The 21839-nt window shown below is 45.7% G+C and overlaps 1 protein-coding gene across 1 annotated transcript in view; it reads right to left on the bottom strand.

Annotated features, from left to right (window-relative positions):
• PITPNM3 (PITPNM family member 3) overlaps positions 1-21839 on the bottom strand; it is a 729687-nt gene that overhangs the window by 242078 nt on the left and 465770 nt on the right. Inside the window, exon 4 of the mRNA XM_075333206.1 lies at positions 1735-1811. Coding sequence (XP_075189321.1) covers positions 1735-1811 — 77 coding nt within the window. The remainder of the gene's footprint in view (positions 1-1734; positions 1812-21839) is intronic.

Raw genomic sequence — 21839 nt, 5'->3', positions numbered from 1 at the left:
GTAAATGCAAACCGCTCTACAAAACATTTTGCACATATTATATGGTCCTTTGTACCTCTCTGTAGTTCCAAGAATTTTTGCTACCCAGCATTTGGACATATACAGTCATTGCAATTGAGAAAGTTTTGCAATTACACATGTTTATTTCCTTTCTGTGTATTTGAACCACACAAAAAAAAATAAAAAAAGGCAAATTGGACATAATTCCACACAAATTCACAAAAATTGTTAACACCTTTCAGAAATTGAGCTAAACAACTTTTGTTTCAAGCATACGATTCTCATTCAAACTCACCTGTGACAAGTAACAGGTGTGGGCAATATGAAAATCTGAAAACCAGATAACAAAGGGAAAAGTTGACTTAATCTTTGCATTATGTGTCTGTGTGTGCCATACTAAGCATGGAGAACAGAAAAAGAAGAGAACTGTCTGAGGACTTGAGAACCAAAATTGTTGAAAAATATCAGCAATCTCAAAGGTTACAAGCCCAACTCAAAAGATCTTAATGCTCCATTGTCCACAGTGTGCAACATAATCAAATAGTTTTTAACCCATGGCACTGCAGCTAATCTCCCTGGAGGTGTACGGCAGAGTAAAAATTGATGAAAGGTTGCAACACAGGATCGTCTGGATGGTGGATAAGCAGCCGTAATTAAGTTTTAAATAAATCAAGTTCCAAAGATATCCAAGCTGTCCTGCAGGCTCAGGGTGCATCAGTGTCAGCACCAACTATCCATTTGAATGAAATGAAACACTATGGCAGAAAACCATCTTATCGACAAGTGAGACCAAGATAGAGCATTTTTTTAAAGCATATCATTCTACCGTTTACCAAAAACGGAATGAAATCTTAAAAAAAAAGACCTCAGACAAATATGGTGGAGGTTCAAAGATGTTTTGGGTTGTTTTGCTGCCTCTGGCACTGGGTGCTTTGACTGTGTGCAGGGTAGTATCATGAAATATGAAGATTACCAAAGGATAATGGGCTGCAATGTCGTGCCCAGTGTCAGAAAGCTGGGTTTGCATCCCAGGTCATGGGACTTCCAGCAGGACAATGACCACAAACATACTTCAAGAAACACCCAGAAATGGATGGAAACAAAGCGCAGGATAATTCTTAAGTGGCAGCAATGAGTCCGGATCTAAATCCCACTGAACACCTCTGGCGATATCTTAAAATTGCTGTTGAGAAAAGGCAATTAGTTAAACTGGTCCCGTATCCTGCATAATGTTCTGAAGCTTTTTAATGTGAGAGACCTGGAGCAGTTTGCAAAAAAAGAGAGGTTGCAAAATTCCAGTTGAGAGGTGTAAGAAGCTTGTTGATGGTTATAGGAAATGATTGATTGCAATTATTTAATCCAAAGGGTGTGCAACCAAATATTCAGTTGAGACTGTCAATAATTTTGTCCGGCCCATTTTTGGGTTTTGTGTGAAATGATGTCCAAATTATCTTTTTTTCTCAGGTTTTTTTGTGTTGTTCTAATATAGACAAAGGAAATAAACGTGTATAACAAAACTTGTAAATGCAAAAATTTTCTGGGCGAAATACTTTATTTTCTGGAACAATTTCAAAGGTGCCAACAGTTTTGGCCATCACTGTATATTAACTGCCAGAAAGTAATTATGCCGCATGAGTTTGATGTTTTCTGAAAACTGAAGTCTTGGATAATAGGCATTGTTTATTTATGTTTACAATGAATGAATTAATGAAAGTAAAGGAATATTACGCTCACCTCACTGTCTTCATGAATCTCAAAACTGCTCTGTCTGGGACACCGGTGTTTTCTTCCATGTACCCGGTAGAGTTCTCCTATAGATCAAAAAAGTGAATTAAGTTTAGTTATAAAATAGTAAGACAGTGAGATCCGAGGAGTCAGAGTGTTTTTTTATTAGGTTAGCTGTGCATATACTGTATATTATAATATATTTTAGGGCTTATTCATAATTAGCATTTTGGCTGCATTTTCTGTTCCTTTTTTTCTGGGATTTTTTGGGTGGAAGAAAAAGCCATTTTTAGAGCTTTGGTGACTTTTTTTAAAAAAAAAAATTTATAAAAAGCACACATGTAAGTTGCATAAAAAAATGTGTGTAATCTACGCATGTTTTTCCTGCCAAAAGGGCAATACAGTGGAATTTTGGTTTACGAGTAACCTGGTGTGCAAGTATTTCGCTATACGAGCAAAACGTGCTGCAAATTTGTAACTCAGTTTATGAGCAATGCTTTGCTGTATGAGGAAATATTCACCACACACACTTCTGGTTCCGTACTTTCACCACGCTCTGACCCGCTCTTGCAGTCCGCACAAACAAGTACCACCAGACATAAACACACACACACATAATATGCTCAACGATCCTCTGTTCCCTTGGCGGCCTCTTCCCTGGTTTTTGCAGCCTGCAGGTATGTGTATCCGATAACAATCGCAACCGATGTGGGGCTCCCGCTGACAGTTCTTCACAAAGGCAGCGCGCTGACCAATCTGAGACAAGCGGCTCATGCCTTCAACGTCAGCGCGCTGACCAATCTGAGGCAAGCTGCTCATGCCAATGACGTCAGCTGCTGAAGCACTGACAGCGGCAGCCGCTGCATCAGTCGCAATGGTTACCGAATCTACATGCCTTTGGACTGCAAGACCCAGGGAAGAGGCCGCTGAGAGAATGGAGGATAGGTGAGCATAATATCTGTGTGCGTATTTGTATGTGTTTGTGCGTGTTTGTGTGTGTGTGTGTTGGCACAAAAGGGGACCAGGATAGGACATTACTACAAGTTGTGGAACGAATTATCTGAGTTTCAATTATTTCCTATGGGAAATTTTGCTTTACTGTATAAGTAACTTAGTTTACGAGCACACTCACAGAAAGAATTGTTCTCATAAACCAAAGTTCAACTGTACTGCAAAAAAGTACTATGTTAACATACCTTTATTTGGACTGAGGCCTTCCTTCCAATCAAAGCCTTTCAAGGGTTTATCGATCAAATGATCTAATTTTCACCATGTACTGTAAAGGATGTGATTGTATTGAACACACTTCAATTATCTGTTTTTCAAATAAGTCATTTCTAAACTTGTCATTTTGTTATCCAGATTTTAAAATCCCCTTTAACAATAGAGGGGTGCTGAGTTTTGAGAGCATTTCAGCCCCTGAAGTGAGCTACAAGTACAGTTAATGGAGTCGGGCCTTCCCGCACAATGCTAACAATAAGCAGCTCACAACACTACAGTGAAGGAAGGTTAATTAGTGTCTGCCCCATGGTAATCAATACCTTAATCCAGTAAATCATAATTAATGTGCTTTTTTTTAACAGCAAGTTGTCGGATTCTGTATTGGCTAGAAAATTACTCACTGAAGCGGCTGCAATGTTCCAGCTCCCCTGACCTATATCAGTTTCAAATCTTTGAACTACTGGATAAAAAGAAAACTTACAAAGACAACATTTTAGTTTTTTGAGCCATGTTGTGATGCAGTAATTACTTACGGATAGTTTAGATGGAAGAGTAGTCAGAAAAGCTGGGTGCTGGTAAGAGGAGGACATGTAGGATCACAAGGAGTAAACAGAGGCATATGTGAAGCCCCACAGGTGTGGTGTCGGTGTCGGTGCATTACCTTCAGGGACTCCACGTTGCTGGATCTCCGTCACTGGTAGGAAATCTTCTTGTTTGATCGTGACGCCACTCTCAGTATTGCGGTCAGTGGGGACCGCCACTGCAGGTTAGGGGACGCCTGGGGCTGATGGTGGGTGCAGTCGGATGTAGTAGCCTCCTGAGAGTGAGGCAAGCCCCAGGGCCCTGTGTAGGTTTGTAGTACCACAAGTCGCAGAATAACCACACAGGCAGGAATGTCTTTCAAGGGCTTTACTCACATTTGATGGCAGGGTGAGTAGCCCGGGCGTAGCTGGGATGAACCAGGTGGGAACCAGGTATCCTTCAGGCTGACTTTATGAGGGTGACTACTGACTCGCCTTCCTTAGCCCTTGGTGGTTTGGGGTGACCCCGACTTTTAGTCCCTATGGGGGTCACCCAGGGAAGATGCTCCAAGCCTCTCTCCCCTTCTTGTTTCGCCGTGTGCTTGTTCCCCGGACCAGGCCACTCCAGCCTCTTGCCTCCTATGACCTATGGGCCCTAACTTGCGGTTACGTGGCTGCGGCTTTTGTAGTGTTGTGGTGTGGGCTTTAAGGGCCCCACACCGGCAGGTTTAGCAGAAGAAAGTTGAATCTATCCCCGCTTCGGGATCTGCCGCCCGGTTGGGCCTGGTGCTCTCTAGCAGTCTCCTTACTTCCCACTCCGTTGCACTCGCTAGCTGAAGCTGGCTTTCAGGCAGCACTCCTAGTTGACCGTTCTCCCCCGTCTGTAGCCACTGCGCGGGCGCTGTTAGACAGCAACAGCCCCACAGGTCTGCTCCTCACTGAGCCCTATGGAGTTCTGCTCTAACTGACTCACTGCTCCTCCTCTCCTGTTCTTGCCTACGCCACCTAGCAACCAGACTCTCTTACCACACCCCTTGAGAGGAGATGGAGGCTCTACCCCCTCCACTATTCCAGTGAAGGTGAAGGCTTGCCCCCTCCTGGGATCCCCAGGGGTCCTCTCATAGGTACATGTGTGAGACCTGGTCACTATGCGCCTGTGTTCCACACCCCTGTCAGCCTTCTGGATTACCTGTATTGTACTGTCCCCAGCATGGGTGCAGTACTCAGTGGTGCCTGACCAGGTCAGGGGCGCCACATTCCCCCTTAGTTATCACCAGCACGTCCTCGGGCTGCAAGACAACATTTTAAAATGCATAAAACGTTAAAACATGTAAAACATTTAAAAGCACCAGGTATCAGACATCACCACCCTCCACCCACAAGTCCGTTAACCCACCCAAAACCCTCTCAGGAGGCAGGTCACCGGTCCTTTTGGTAACCAGGTCTGGGCCATCTACTTCCCCAGACCTTTCCTCCAATCTTCCTCTCCCGTTGGCCGCGACTTCAGCCACTTCTGGCAGGATGTAGAGGCGGCTTTCATGGGCTGGTGGTTTCAGGGTATACCTGGCCTGGTGGATCCGCGCCGTCAGCTTCTTCTGGCAGGATGCAGAGGCGGCCTCCACAGTTGGTGCTGACCAGGTACCCTCTTTGTGGTGGTGAGCCAAGGCCCCATAAACAGGCGTGCTCTCTGGTCGCAGGTGAGCCAAGGCCCTTTTCTACGGACGGGCCCCCCTGGTTGCAGACGAGCCAAGCCCCTAAACAGGCTGGCCCTGGTGGTGGTGCCACTGGTGTAACTATTTACACTGCGAGAGTTTGTGGCTATAGCAAGTTCATAGCCTTAAAGTTTATTTCTCACAATAGTTTTTGTGGGCGCATTTCTTAAACGTTGCAAACAAAACTTGTCAAAACTGGTCAAAACAGTAACTTCTTACTTTCCTTTACTTTACTCCTCTTTTTCACCAGGGCGTGGGCATGTTGGGCACTGGCACCTGTGACTTTCTTGCTCTCCGTCGTCGTCCGTGGTTGTCTCATCTGTAGGATCTTTGTCTGTGGTTGTTGCATCTGTAGGATCTTTATCTTTCCTTTCTTGATCTTCGTCTGTTTCTTTTTCTGTATCTGTTTCTTTATCTCTGTCTTTTCTTTCTTGTCTTTCTTGTCTTTCTTGTCTTTCTTGTCTTTCTTGTCTTTCTTGTCTTTGACATGGTGCTACGTCTAAGGCATAGTAGCCCCTTTCTCCTTGATGTAAGGTGAACTGTACTAAGTCCCCAATTTTCAAATTTCTGCCTGAATGTCCTCTGGGCAGGTGGGCTTGAACATCTCTTCGATTTACAAATATGCCCTCTTTTATTCCCTTTACTACAATGAAGCCGTATCCGCTTTTCAGGTTGAAGTCCTCTACTATTCCTCTGTAAAGGGGTCCTCTAGCCTGGGCTTTGGACCTTCTTAGGCACCTTTTCTCCTCCAGGTCTCTGACCGTGACCTCCCTCTGCTCTGGAGACTGCGGTGTTGGAGCAACCTGTGTTCTGCTGCGCCGTGTCTTGCGGGCTGGATTCATGCTTGCAGGCTTCCAGGTGAGGTCTTTAGGTTGATCTTCATCTGCTGACGGTGTCAAGTCTTCCTCCTCCCAGCGGGAATAGGGCAGCATCTCCGGCTCTGGGTAGGGGTCTGCTGCGGTTGGCGTCGGAGTCAGCCCTTCTGCTTCATGGTCTCCTCTCCCCCTTAGTTCTTCGCTGCACTCCTTTGGTGGCAGTGCTGGGGATGAGTGTTCTTCAGCTGGCCCAGGCGATGGACTCTTCGGCGCAGCTGCAGGGGTTGCCTGTATTTCCTTGGGGGTATACGGAGGGAGCAGGTACCGATCCACCATCTCTTGTGGGAACTGGGCCTCTAGGTCAGCCTTCAGCTTCCAGTATTCGGGGTCCTCTCCTATCAGGGTCTTCCTAGCAGGGACCTCTCTGGACTGGGGAGCGGTGTCTGCTCTGGCCTTGCAGGCCGGGGAAAATGATGAGGTAGTCTTCTCTTCTTGGCGGGCCGCGCCTGGCACGGCGGCGGCCTGGTCTTGGCGGGCCGCGCCTGGCATGGCGGCGGCCTGGTCTTGGCGGGCCGCGCCCGGCATGGCGGCGGCCTGGTCTTGGCGGTTCTGTCGCGGCCGGTTCCTGGCGGGCCGGACTGGACACTGCAGCCGCGGTCTCACTTGGCGTCGCAGCCTCGATGGGGTCCGTGCAGGCTGAGCCGGGCGTCGCTGCAGTGATCGGAGCTTGGCGGGCCGCACCCGGCGGGGCTGCGGCCTGGTTCAGCATATCACTTGCGGCGCGGACTAGCGTCGCTGCTGCGTTGGGGTCTTGGCGGACCGGGTTCAGCAGGGTGGCAGCCTGGGTCAGCGTCACACCTGCAGCACGGATGAGCACTGCCGTGGTGGTCGGAGCCCTGCGGGACAGGCGGGGCATCGCTGCAGCGGCCTGGACTTGGCGGGCCGCATCTAGCGTGGCTGCGGCCTCACTCAGCGTCGCCGCATCGGGCGCCTCCTCTGGGACCGCGGTCGCAGCAGCTAGGGTCGGGGCTCTTGTTCTAGCCGGGGCAACACCGGACTCACCCATCGGGGTCTGAATCGTCGTCGCCGCTCGATCCGGCAGGCTCCGCGCGGCTCCCTCCTCAGAGGTCCGCACCGCCGCAGCCATTTCCAGGAGCTCCGTGCGTTCTTCTCTGAGCCGTCGCACGATCCCGGCCTCCAGCCGGTCGCAGAAGATGGCAAGCTCTCGGCACCACCAGGCAGCAGTGCCTGGTTCTGGGTATCCGCGTCTGGACTCCATTTTCTCTACCAAGCTGCTGGCTTCTCTTCTGCTCCGCCGTTTCTCGACGCTTCCGCTTTCACAGCCGACAAGGTCAGAACCCTCTAGGGGATCTCTGGGTAGCCACACCTCTTCGTGGGCGGTAACTTCTTCCAGCGCGGGCTGCTGTTGTTTTTCAGCGCGCTTTTCATGGTGGCAATATGGCGGCGCTTCCAATTTTTCAAGCGGACCGCCCAGGCACATGGTCACCTGTCTGGACAGGTCTAGTCCTTATCCTGTTCGTGACGCCAGATGTGAAGCCCCACAGGTGTGGTGTCGGTGTCGGTGCATTACCTTCAGGGACTCCACGTTGCTGGATCTCCGTCACTGGTAGGAAATCTTCTTGTTTGATCGTGACGCCACTCTCAGTATTGCGGTCAGTGGGGACCGCCACTGCAGGTTAGGGGACGCCTGGGGCTGATGGTGGGTGCAGTCGGATGTAGTAGCCTCCTGAGAGTGAGGCAAGCCCCAGGGCCCTGTGTAGGTTTGTAGTACCACAAGTCGCAGAATAACCACACAGGCAGGAATGTCTTTCAAGGGCTTTACTCACATTTGATGGCAGGGTGAGTAGCCCGGGCGTAGCTGGGATGAACCAGGTGGGAACCAGGTATCCTTCAGGCTGACTTTATGAGGGTGACTACTGACTCGCCTTCCTTAGCCCTTGGTGGTTTGGGGTGACCCCGACTTTTAGTCCCTATGGGGGTCACCCAGGGAAGATGCTCCAAGCCTCTCTCCCCTTCTTGTTTCGCCGTGTGCTTGTTCCCCGGACCAGGCCACTCCAGCCTCTTGCCTCCTATGACCTATGGGCCCTAACTTGCGGTTACGTGGCTGCGGCTTTTGTAGTGTTGTGGTGTGGGCTTTAAGGGCCCCACACCGGCAGGTTTAGCAGAAGAAAGTTGAATCTATCCCCGCTTCGGGATCTGCCGCCCGGTTGGGCCTGGTGCTCTCTAGCAGTCTCCTTACTTCCCACTCCGTTGCACTCGCTAGCTGAAGCTGGCTTTCAGGCAGCACTCCTAGTTGACCGTTCTCCCCCGTCTGTAGCCACTGCGCGGGCGCTGTTAGACAGCAACAGCCCCACAGGTCTGCTCCTCACTGAGCCCTATGGAGTTCTGCTCTAACTGACTCACTGCTCCTCCTCTCCTGTTCTTGCCTACGCCACCTAGCAACCAGACTCTCTTACCACACCCCTTGAGAGGAGATGGAGGCTCTACCCCCTCCACTATTCCAGTGAAGGTGAAGGCTTGCCCCCTCCTGGGATCCCCAGGGGTCCTCTCATAGGTACATGTGTGAGACCTGGTCACTATGCGCCTGTGTTCCACACCCCTGTCAGCCTTCTGGATTACCTGTATTGTACTGTCCCCAGCATGGGTGCAGTACTCAGTGGTGCCTGACCAGGTCAGGGGCGCCACACATACGTCAGGTCACAATCTGAGGGTCAGAATACCACGAGAGCATGTAATAAGTTCAGGGAGAAAACAAAGATGTGGTCACGTAACGGTCCGAGGTCAAAAGGCAGGAGGTCACGACAGGATCAGAGACCAGGCGAGAGGAGTCAAACAACAGTTCGAGGTCAGAAAACCAAGATCAAAATACTAAACAGACACACAAGCGAACAGCACAACTGCAGAATCAGAAAATACAACTGGCGACCTTCTGGGTGAGCATGCTCAGTAAAGAAACCTGAGCAATTACTAGGAAGGAGGAACACCTGAGTAATCAGCACCAACATGGAGCCCTGCTCTGCCAATCAAGCTGCTAGTCAAGTAACTCAGGAAACTGCAGCAGAGCATCTTCAAAGCCACAATGCTCTGCACAGAGGACTCATGTCACTGCCAGGTCTGAAGTCGTAGCAGAGCATCTTCTAGTCTGAAAGATGTGCTGCATAGGGGGATCATGACACATGTACTGAGCTTCTGCTAGAATGCTGATGAAGCTAAGTTGCATTGATTATTATTGTCTGGCTTGTACAAATAGTAAAAATCCGTCCATGCACAGGACGATCTGGTTGGTGGTGCCGAGACAAGTAGGTGGTAGATGTTCTGAGAGGGAATAAAAAAAAATGCAAGGCAGTATTTATACTGCACGTAAGGGTGGGACACGAGGGCATTTTTAAAAGAATTGTTTAAATTGAATTGTATTATGTTTTACAAGATCTAATAAAGTAATGTTTCATTGTAAGACAATCTCATGAAAATAATAGCATGAAATGATGCAATAAAAAAATCACTATTTTGGCAGTCACAGAGCCAACTTTCATCCTATTCATGTTAGACAAAATCTTCAATCTCTCTTTATTTTGAACTTTTTATTTCCTTTTGAAAGTTTGCTTGTCATTTCCAAAAACTTTTGACTTCTAAAGCTGAAGAGAGTTCCCGTTTAAACCCCTAGCTGTCACGCTACTAGGTGGAGGAGAGAGAGGGATGTAGACCCCCTGCTCCCAAAACCAGGCTTCCGCCGGAGGGGTGTAACTAATTGCCTACCCAATCTTCACAAGAGCCTCTCATGGTGAGGTTGGACTTAGCTGACGATAGGCACCAGGTAACACATCCGGGCAGCTCATGGTTGACAAACTCCACCAAGAGGCTGGTAAGCATAAGATGTGATGGGAGGAAGAGATTAACTGTCACTATTGTAAGAATAGGGAGGGACAACCCCTGACACTTTCCCTGAACTACCTGATGTCCATAGATGGGTTCTTTCACCCAGTGCGGCAATCTCGTTCCTATCCATGTCTTTCCCTTAGCACAACCCTGACTAGTGCACAGGGCAGCGGGAGCACTATTCCCGCTCTAAGATAAAGACACAAAGGGGAAGAGATAGTCAAGAGTAAATTAAACAACAATTATACAATGCACATCAGACTATAGGAAGGAGTAAAGAGAAAGGGTCTGTGAAGCAAACTAAAATGAGAATAAAGCATGGGAAGGCACCAAACAAACTTCCAAGCAGCAATCTCCAGACATGGCTTCTAAACGACTTCTTTGTCCACAGCTCACACATCCTCACTAAAGCGGGCTTTACACGCTACGATATCGTTAGTGAATTATCGTCGAGGTCACGGTGTTTGTGACGCACATCCGGCGTCATTAACGAGATCGCAGTGTGTGACACTTATGAGCGACCTTAAACGATCGCAAAAGCGGTTAAAATCGTTTGCCGCGGAGAGGTTGTCCTCAAACAAAAAATTGTTTTCTGTTTATTAGCGATGTTGTTCGTCGTTCCTGCGGCAGCACATATCGCTGTGTGTGACACCGTGGGAGCGACAAACATCTCCTTACCTGCGTCCACCTGCAATCCGGAAGGAAGGAAATGGGCGGGATGTTACGCCCGCTCATCTCTGCCCCGCCGCTTCTATTGGACGCCTGCCGTGTGACATCGCTGTGACGCTGCACAAACCGCCCCCTTAGAAAGGAGGCGGATCGCGGGCCAGAGCGATGTCGCAGGGAAGGTAAGTGCGTGTGACGGGGTTAAGTGAGGTTGTGCGGCACGGGCAGCGATTTGCCCATGTCGCACAACCAACGGGGGTGGGTACGAATGCTTGCGAGATCACAGCGTGTAAAGCCCGCCTAAGACCAAGGAATAGCATGCTATCACTGGCAACTCCCTAAACTCAGAAGTAAGTACTTGTAGCAGAGGGGAGTGGAAAAATTAGAACAGCTGAGATAACCCAGGACAAATAGCCCAAGGAGACCAAAAGTGCTGCTTAATCCTTGCAGCACTGAACCAAGGAAAATCTGTACATCTAACTGGAAAACAAAGCATATCCAAGTAGTGCACGTGTGCATGTAGCCATATGCTGCAATCTTTTGACAGCTAAAATAAAGGTTACCATTCTCCGTCCCGACACCCTGTCACACTACCCATTGCCTAAAATTGAATAATGGTTAGAGGGAATCTCTCACCTGGTTTTTGCTACCTCATCTGATAGCAATATAATGTAGAGCAAGGGACCCTGATTCCAGCGATGTATCACTTAGTTTACTGGGTGCAGAAATTGTGACAATCCAAGTTTTTAGATCTAGCATGTAGCAGAGCTCAGAAAGCTGATATCTCCCACACCACAGTTTTCAGGGTACATTGTCTATTGATATTGAGCTGCTTATCAGTGGATGAGGTGTGCTTAGACCAGGGCTCACAGGAGCTGTATTCAAGGCAATGATAATCTCCTTGTGATAAAGCACTCATTGTATCGAAACAAGGGAAACAAGAACAAACAGTCTAATAAGTAACACATCACTGATATCAGTGTCACAGCCCATACCTCATGCTGCCTTTGGATTACATAGCAAAAACCTGTTAACAGATTCCCTTTATTAGGAAGTCTATTGTACCAGTTTTCAGTTATTTTCCTCCTTCTATTAAACAACAAATTGGAGTACAGGACATGGATCACCACCATTTTTAAAGTTTTAGAGATGACATTTACACTTTGCATATGCTGTCTCTAACCCTAACATTTGTATTACAGTGTTGTGACACCTGGTGTATTCTTGGCTATTTTGCTATTTTTGTAATGAGGCCTTATTTACACATTCATGTTTGATCATTGTAGATCCAAATTAAGAGATTTAAATGTTTTTATTATATTTGATCTTTGTTTGTAATCAGTTATTTTTAATTTTTCACAGACACAGCTTTGAAAACTGGAGGACACAGCATTTTTATTTTGTTCTTTTTTCCATCACTTCATTTTGAAAGCCAAAGATTATATGAATAATTTTGTCTTGCGAGACAAGATCAATAGTTTTAATGGAACTATTAATTTGATGAATATAATTGGAGAGGAATATAAAAAGCAACTAGTCCGACTAGTCCACCCTTTTAGTATGGCAGCACGCCTACATTGGCGTACTAACATGCTATTCAATTCAGCATCACCAGCGGTGATGCGTGTACCTGTGTTTGCTGTGACTGCGCTTCTGAATGCCAGGCACTTCCAGTCATGCGCGGTATGAAGCCGGGTATACTCGTCCCGGCTTCAGAGAGGTCTACTGTGCATAACCAGAACTGCCCGCCATTCAGAAGAGCGGTCACAGCGAGCACAGATACGCGCGTCACCGCTGGTGATGGTGAATTGAATAACATGTTAGTACGCCCCTGTGGGCATGCTAGCAAGCTAAGAGGGAGGTCTAGTCGGAGGCTTTAACTCCCTTGGGACTAGTCCCTGCGTTCTTGAGCATAAGATAAAAGATCTTTAGAAATACTTTTTCTAAAGATCTCTTTATCTATGCTAGTGTATACAGGGACACTTAGGCAGGGATTAGCAATATGCACCCAGAACTGCTCGTGGTTCTGGGTGCATATTGCACCTGACAGGTTCCCTTTAAGAGAACCTATCAGTCAATTCATGCTCAAACCATGGATAGAATGAATCAGAGCCTGGCTGTGCTTCTGATTACAGCCAGAGACTATAGGGACTAGTCTGGTGCCTCCCATGATTGGATTCTCCTTGCACTTCAAAAAGGTTTGTAATATCCAAAGCACCGAAGATTCCTTCATCAATTAGAAAAATCTTTAATGATCCCAATATACATGAGGGGATAAATACAGCAATGTTTTGGTCAACTCATTATCAAGCCATAAAAAGGTACACCTGTTTATGGCTTGATAAAGGCCATGCGTTGGCCGAAACATTGCTATTTTTATCGCCTCATGTACATTGGGACCAATAAAGATTTTTCTAATTCATAGAGTCTTCGGTGCTTTGGATATTACAAACTTGGATTTGCTTTGCAGCATTTGGAAGGCTGCACCAAGCTCCACAAACGGTTGGAGTGGTGCGTGAGAGACACCAGTCTAAGACTATGTGCGCACGTTGCGTTCTATTCCACAGCAGGTAAGTCACTGCATATGCGTCTCAGAATGCAGCTTTTTCGGCTGCGTTCTGAGATGCACATGCAGTGACTTACACGCTGCGGAATAGAACGCAACGTGTGCACATAGCCTTAGGTCCAATTCAAAAGTTGATTGACAGGTCTCACCTGTTGCATAGGAAACACCTGTCAAACAACAAGAACAGTGATTCAAATTACCATTTCTCGCTGAACATTTCAGAGAAAGCATACCTGCCTGGGATCGTACAGACAAGCTCCGATTCACGACGCCCATGGCTTGAGGAGCATCCATCGACTGATAGGTTCCTTTTAATAAACCTAGCACTGGGCAGACAGTTGCCTTCTTCATGCTTGAACGCAATGGCATAGATAACCACCTTTTCATTTCCATTTTAGTTTGTACAATGTCATAAAGATTAAGCTTAGAAATCACTCTAAGTATCTATAAATACTTGTTAGATTAGCTAAAGGCAAGTAGAACAAGGACTATGATATATAAAATAATCCAAACATAGCTTCAAGAATATAATCAAAGTAATGTGCTCATTATTATACTGATATTTTGTTTCTCAATCTTAATTTCTACCAAGTTTTCACAACATGTCAAGAATTGAAGGGAGCGAGATAATGAAATGCTGCATCACGTTGCAATTTATTCTGAAACTATTGGTTTTACTTTAACATAATGCAGGATTCTGACTGTCGGATGAAAAATTCAAAGAGTACATCATGTCCTGACATTTTACTGCCCATTTTGATTATAGAACGATTTAGCAGCAGGAAGGGCAAAAAGAGAGGGGTGCTCATTCCTAAAATGACTTCTCTCTTGTCAAATGTAAAAATACAGTGACCTTATACTTCTATAAGTTTATATAAGTTTATTAGATTTAGATCCTGCCAAGAACAGGTCTGTTTTCAAAAGAAATGGGATACATCATTTTAAAAGAGCACTAATTTTAAAAATGGATTAAAATAGATAAAATAACATTTAAAAAAATATTTTTTTTTACAAAAATAATGACCTACTGTCCTGGAATTTAAAGGGAATCTGTCAGTAGGATCAACCCTGCTAAGCTGTCTATATGGGCATGTAGGTCATAAGAAGCTCAATAAAATGATATGTTAAGTGGGGAAAAAATTTCTAGAAAGGAAGAGTGACCGGCGGCACTTTTCTGGGTGCAGTATTTTGTGATCACAAGGAGTGCTTGAATGGTAATGCCTTGGGGTAAAATGGATCGTGCATCTAATCTAGGGAACCTGTCTATCCGGCGGCGGCTGCTCGGCCCACTGAATCTGGGTCCTTCCCTGGCTTTCGAGCAGAAAACAAAAAGACAAAAGGAGAAGGGTAGACCACGCAAAATCCGGTGGCTTAGACGTATCGGTACAAGATGACCAGATCCACTTATACTGATCTTGTTTTTATTAAGAATTTACATTTTTTTAAGTTATCGCTTGCTGTACTACACGTTTCGGCAATATCTGCCTTCATCAGGTACAGTTAGGTCCAGAAATATTTGGACAGTGACACAATTTTCACGAGTTGGGCTCTGCATGCCACCACATTGGATTTGAAATGAAATCTCGACAACAGAATTCAAGTGCAGATTGTAACGTTTAATTTGAAGGTTTGAACAAAAATATCTGATAGAAATTGTAGGAATTGTACACATTTCTTTACAAACACTCCACATTTTAGGAGGTCAAAAGTAATTGGACAAATAAACCAAACCCAAACAAAATATTTTTATTTTCAATATTTTGTTGCGAATCCTTTGGAGGCAATCACTGCCTTAAGTCTGGAACCCATGGACATCACCAAACGCTGGGTCTCCTCCTTCTTAATGCTTTGCCAGGCCTTTACAGCCGCAGCCTTCAGGTCTTGCTTGTTTGTGGGTCTTTCCGTCTTAAGTCTGGATTTGAGCAAGTGAAATGCATGCTCAATTGGGTTAAGATCTGGTGATTGACTTGGCCATTGCAGAAGGTTCCACTTTTTTGCACTCATGAACTCCTGGGTAGCTTTGGCTGTATGCCTGGGGTCATTGTCCATCTGTACTATGAAGCGCCGTCCGATCAACTTTGCGGCATTTGGCTGAATCTGGGCTGAAAGTATATCCCGGTACACTTCAGAATTCATCCGGCTACACTGGTCTGCTGTTATGTCATCAATAAACACAAGTGACCCAGTGCCATTGAAAGCCATGCATGCCCATGCCATCACGTTGCCTCCACCATGTTTTACAGAGGATGTGGTGTGCCTTGGATAATGTGCCGTTCCCTTTCTTCTCCAAACTTTTTTCTTCCCATCATTCTGGTACAGGTTGATCTTTGTCTCATCTGTCCATAGAATACTTTTCCAGAACTGAGCTGGCTTAATGAGGTGTTTTTCAGCAAATTTAACTCTGGCCTGTCTATTTTTGGAATTGATAAATGGTTTGCATCTAGATGTGAACCCTTTGTATTTACTTTCATGGAGTCTTCTCTTTACTGTTGACTTAGAGACAGATACACCTACTTCACTGAGAGTGTTCTGGACTTCAGTTGATGTTGTGAACGGGTTCTTCTTCACCAAAGAAAGTATGCGGCGATCATACACCACTGTTGTCATCCGTGGACGCCCAGGCCTTTTTGAGTTCCCAAGCTCACCAGTCAATTCCTTTTTCTCAGAATGTACCCGACTGTTGATTTTGCTACTCCAAGCATGTCTGCTATCTCTCTGATGGATTTTTTCTTTTTTTTCAGCCTCAGGATGTTCTGCTTCACCTCAATTGAGAGTTCCTTAGACCGCATGTTGTCTAGTCACAGCAACAGCTTCCAAATGCAAAACCACACACCTGTAATCAACCCCAGACCTTTTAACTACTTCATTGATTACAGGTTAACGAGGGAGACGCCTTCAGAGTTAATTGCAGCCCTTAGAGTCCCTTGTCCAATTACTTTTGGTCCCTTGAAAAAGAGGAGGCTATGCATTACAGAGCTATGATTCCTAAACCCTTTCTCCGATTTGGATGTGAAAACTCTCATATTGCAGCTGGGAGTGTGCACTTTCAGCCCATATTATATATATAATTGTATTTCTGAACATGTTTTTGTAATCAGCTAAAATAACAAAACTTGTGTCACTGTCCAAATATTTCTGGACCTAACTGTACGTACCTGATGAAGGCAGATACTGCCGAAATGTGTAGTACAGCAAGTAATATTTCTAAAAAATATTACACTTTTAATAAAGACAAGATCAGTATACTGTAAGTGGATCTGGTCATTTCGTATACGTCTATGCCACCGGAGTGTGCCGGACCGCCCTTCTCCTTTTGTCTTTTAAAATGATTATGCTGATATCTGTGATCCAATGTCTATTTCCAGAGGAATCACTGATCTGCATGAGAGTCTGCCTCCAGAGCTTGTTTTCAATAAAAGGAGGTGTTACCAGTGTGCGACATGTCACTAACACAGAACAGTAGAACTGAGCTTTGTCTTCTTACAAACACATTTGTGGCAGCTCTCACAGCTTTGCTGCATATCAACCATATTGTAACACTGGCTGACTGTGAGATGGAAGCTGAAGCTGAGAGGAGCCTGCAGAAGTGTCAGTTATAATCACACACCGCTCTGCAGTGAGATCAGGAAAGCAGAGAGTGACTATTACACATCATAGTGGTGATGCCCCTTTAATTTAAACTGCAATAAAAAAGAAAAAAATCAGCTCACCCCATTTAGATGTTGGAATCTGAACTTTCTGCAGCCGGACTTTAAGGTGTGGTTCCTCAGTATTGGTGAACAGGAAAAAGACTTCTGTCCAGCGCAATGACCAGGAATTAGATAAAATTTCCAGGATTTATTTGATGCTTAGCGAACTCATAAAATCAGACACTTACAATACATGTAAAAGTCAAGCTGACACTCTAGCGGGAAAAAAAATGGTATGACAACAGCGACGCGTTTCAAGGCTTGACAAAGGCTACACTCATGTAGTTGAAACGCGTTGCTGTTGTCATACCATTTCTTTCCCCGCTGGAGTGTCAGCTTGACTTTTACATGCATTGTAAGTGTCTGGTATTATGAATTCGCTAAGCATCAAATAAATCCTGGATATTTTATTATCTGATTCCTGGTCATTGCGCTGGACAGAAGTCTTTTTCCTGTTTAATTTAGAATAATCTCTGGAGGCAGATTCTCATGCAGATCAGTGTCCGGTCCAAAGTCTGGAACAGCTCATTTACTGTACATATAGGAAAAATGTACAATTTACAGTAGGGTCTTCCTCAAGGGCAAGACCCTACTGCTCTTGCCCTTGAGGAAGTCACTGCCAGTGACGATACGCGTGGGGCTGGGGACCGCTGTGATACTTGTGGTATTATGTCTGCCGCACAGATTTCTCTATGAGGGTTCAGTACTTTTTCTCACTTTTCAGGTGTTTGCCTGAGGTAAATTACTTCACTCATATGAGAGCTTTCCGCTTTAGCTATTTTAGTTAGGTTTATGGAGTAAATGTATGGGGCCTAAGCCAGTTGCACCTGGTGCAGTTTACTGATTAATAACTTTCTATGTTATCAGATTATTATGTCCACTGTGAATGAGGTTTATTCATGTTTATATTTTTATGTATGTAATTGTCTGTCATTTTTGCTAGGATAATCTCTTTCTTGCCTATATTTTTCGGGAATTCCTCTGAGTTATATCTGGCATATTTACTTAATAGAATGTATTCCTGATGCATTTATGTATCCCTTCCCATGTGGAATTTATCATCAGAGTGACGGTTCCCTGGTGTGTGGTTTTAACTGTTTTTAAATGTCTGTTGTAGTGGTGTATTTTTTTTGTTTTGGCATGCACCACTGTAGCGCCTGCTCATGGTGCAGCATGGTATCTCCATGTGTCCCCATTCCCAGGCCCCGGTGGGGGCGTCTTCCCTCTCACCTGCCTGGTTCCAGCGTGGCTTCTTCACCTGCCCAGGGGCTCTGCAGCCTCCTGTCCTGCCCAGGGGTCTGCTGCGGCCTCCTCATCCTCTCAGGCCATGTGCACTGCTTCTGTGTTTGCCTGTAGGGTGTGAGCATGGCCATGCCCCCTTTATTAAAGGGCCAGCGTCCCATTACTTGGAAGCTGTTTCAGAGGTCATTTTTTACCGTAAAGGTATTTAAGCATGCCTCCCCTGACAGGAGGCGCCTGAGCAACGTTGCTAGTTGTCAGGTCCCAATGCGTTACTATGTTGTATCATAGCACCAGTCGTTTGTTCCTAACCTCTGTCTGGTCCTAGAGCCATCCCTGCTGTGACGCCACACCTGAGCCATCCCTGCTGTGATGCCACATCTAACCATCCCTGCTGTGACGCCACATCTTAAGCCAACACTACAGTGCTGTCTCATCTGAGCCGTCACCTCTGTGCTTCCACATCTGTGTACACCTGCCGCAGACATAAAGAGACTGTACCCATCCGTAGAGTCTACTACCTCTGGTCCATGGCTGCCGTGCATATAGGCTTTCTATTGGAGCGCCACACAGTCCCTGTATAGGGGATCGCTGCTGGATGCTCCTTCAGGGTAGTCTGGTGCACAGTCCAGTTGGTCCACCCCCGGACGGTCGCCGCCCCTCGGTGACTGTAATAACCACATTGTAGTGATCACTTTTTGTATGTATTTGTATTTGTGCAGGCAATATGTGACGCCCTGGCAAAACCAGGTAGTCACAGATAGGTCCCCGCACAACACCCTTCCCTCACTTACAAAACACACAGCCGACCTGAAACCCTAGTCACCCCCCCTTAGGGAAAGATAGACACACCAGTGGGCGGGACCAGGTGGTTGGACACGCCCACCCAGGGGTTTAGACAGCCCGGGGCGGGAAAACAAGCGGATAAGTTGAGTAGTTCAAGTTGAGAGGAGTGTGGGCTGGAGCTAGGAGTAGCTCCAGCAGAGGAAGTTCAAGTTGAACGGTGCCAGGGTAGGAGCCCTGGTGCCTTTGGCTAGGTGGCAAATGGTGGTCTCCGTCAGCAGGAGACAGGAAGACGGCTCAGCAGAACCGAGGTGGACCGGGACAGGGTTGTAGACCGCCGATACTGACACAAGGAACCAACCCGTAAACCGTAGCACAGAGGGGGTACTCGGACCCTGAAGCCAGGACCAAAACCAGCAGACTAGCTAATTAACCGATTGAGGCCAGGATTATAAGTCCTGTCCCACCTAAAGTCCCTAAGAGAAGACAACAGCTCACCGATAGGGATAGGAGGCCACCGCCAGGGCCCATAGATCCCACGGGCCAGCGTCTGTGGGCACGGCTCCATAGGCCACATCCAGCCGGGAGCGGACTCCTGAGTTCCAGACCAGGCAGTCCACCTTACACAAAACAAGTGCAGAGGAAAAGGACAGTGACCACCAACCTGGGTGGGGGACCCGAATGAAACCGGCCGCGGCGGCCAGCCACTAGCACCTTGGTTTACCAAAAGACTCGTGTGATTCATTTACTGTGAGTAATCAAACCTCCCTCTGCCTGCTCAGGCGCGCCGGCCCTTGCCATCGCTATACCCTGCACAAAGACACTGGGCAACCATCCCTACCCACAGAGGGGTTAACATCCAGCTGCCACTACATCTCCCCCAGATGCCCCATAACAGAAGCGGTGGTGTCCCACTTCACCACACACCGTGGGTGGCGTCACGAACGTAATACGGCCTAGCCTGTACATCTACGTCCCCCCTTTTATTCGGCATGTCTGCGAGACCCTCGAGCCACCCCCCAGAAGGTCCGGATCCGAGCAGCGGCGGCTGCTGGCATGGGGGCTGCACAAATACAAATTCAGATACTTTTTTTATATATTTGTGATTCGGTGATCCCTCACTATTGGCACTTCTTTCTCTCTCCTTTTCAGACTGTCCCTCGTGTATGAGAGGCTTACACGATAGTTCCTGATTATCTAGTGGATAATATACAGTCCTTTATATGTAGTGCTCACTTATCAACTCTATATTACTATTTTGTGAAAAAAGCCACTTATTAGCTCACAGCTTTCTTCTAACCACTTACTGTCAGAAATATAAGTAATAATAGGCTGTCAAAATTAATACATGAGAAAAACAGAATTGAAATCCTGACGCTTATTCTTGGCTCCTCTACAAGAGCAGTCATAGACCCAGTAATAATTTTAGAAATGCTGCTAAAGTCTTATAGTATATTATAAAGGATTAGAAAGGAAGAAACTAGGGTGTGTTACAGAAGATATAACCAAACGCTATGCTTTTATATAGAGAAAAAAATCTGTGGGCTATAAAGTACTGATCAGCCAACAACTTTTACCGTATTGACACCATGACATCCCCTCCCCAAAAATGTATTTTGGTTGTATAGTGTAAACTTTTTTGGTCATAGGACCCAAAATACTGATACTACTTTTACAATTATTTGCAACCAAAAAAGGTATGTTGTCTTGTAATGTGTTGTAATAGTTTGTTAACGTGCTCTCCACAGCCCGTTATTCGATCGATCCTCGAGCATCTGTTTGAAAGTTTTCAAGTTTCCCATTGATTTACATTATGCTCGGTATTTGAGTTGTCTCGGCACAACTTGATGTTCGATCGAGTAACGATCACTGGCGAACACATTCACCCATCACTAGTAAAAGTTAATAGAAAGCAGCTAGTTTGAGATATTGAGAGGTCCTTGACATTTAAGGCCCCAGAAAAATAAAATTGATTAAAACTTGCCAATATTGGGCATATTGGTGGAAATACTAATGTGTATGAGGGTCCCCAGACGCTTCCATATCTGATGATGTTGAGGGAGAGAAAGATCTGGCTTGTTAGATTTCCACCGGTTGATTCTTTTGTCTCCAGGGGATAAGCATCTGCCAGAGGAGTTCTGCAGAAGATCTTTTATAAAATATACAGAAACCCTCAGCTGAGATGTGCCTTATTGTGCTTAGGAGACTTGGGAGAAATAAATAGCAGCTATTAAAGTGTATGGAAGTCTTAACTGATCAAGCTATGAAGAGAAAGAGGAGGAAGGAAGAGAGTTTAGGAAATAATATATCATGATTGGTTTTGTCAACTGGAAACTGGAAATGACAAGTATTCAGGTATAATTGATGAACTGAAGAAAATTGATTACAACTAAAATGAAGGTAGCCAAATGAATGGTTGAACATCTAATACCTACATCTGCTGGATCAAGGACAATTCCTAGATATCTGCTGTTTAGTTTGGCCTCCCATAGACACATAGAGATTCTAAAGTATCCATACTTGAAAATGGGGGAGATAACCTTTTTAAAAACAGAAAAAGCTATACAGTTGAGTACTGACCATTGTTAATTTTTGTTGAATTTCTCAAAGGAGACCATAAAATATATTTTTTGTAATTTTTCCAATATAAAGATAATTTATTTCTAATTTTCCATTTTCAAAATAAAAAAATTCTGGCAGTGTGATCTGTAGAGTACGTATCAAACAGCAGATCATTACACTATATTGGGGCCAAAACTTTTGAGGAGAAGAATGTCCGAGATGAACATATTAGGCTCCATACACACATGCATTGTTATTTCTATGGGTTTTTTTTGTTTATTTTGGTATAATAATGAAGGTGCCGAACCCGGCAATACCTATATTTTTGCCCAGTCCTTTGACTAATGCTCTTAAATTAATATAATCCATGACCAGTACAGACTGTATAATATAAACTATACATACATGCTATATAAAATTTTTATGTATTATTATTATTATTA

The sequence above is a fragment of the Anomaloglossus baeobatrachus genome, chromosome 2 (assembly GCF_048569485.1).
Source record: "Anomaloglossus baeobatrachus isolate aAnoBae1 chromosome 2, aAnoBae1.hap1, whole genome shotgun sequence".
Classification (NCBI taxonomy): Eukaryota; Metazoa; Chordata; class Amphibia; order Anura; family Aromobatidae; genus Anomaloglossus; species Anomaloglossus baeobatrachus.
This window is presented reverse-complemented; position numbering and strand designations above follow the sequence as displayed.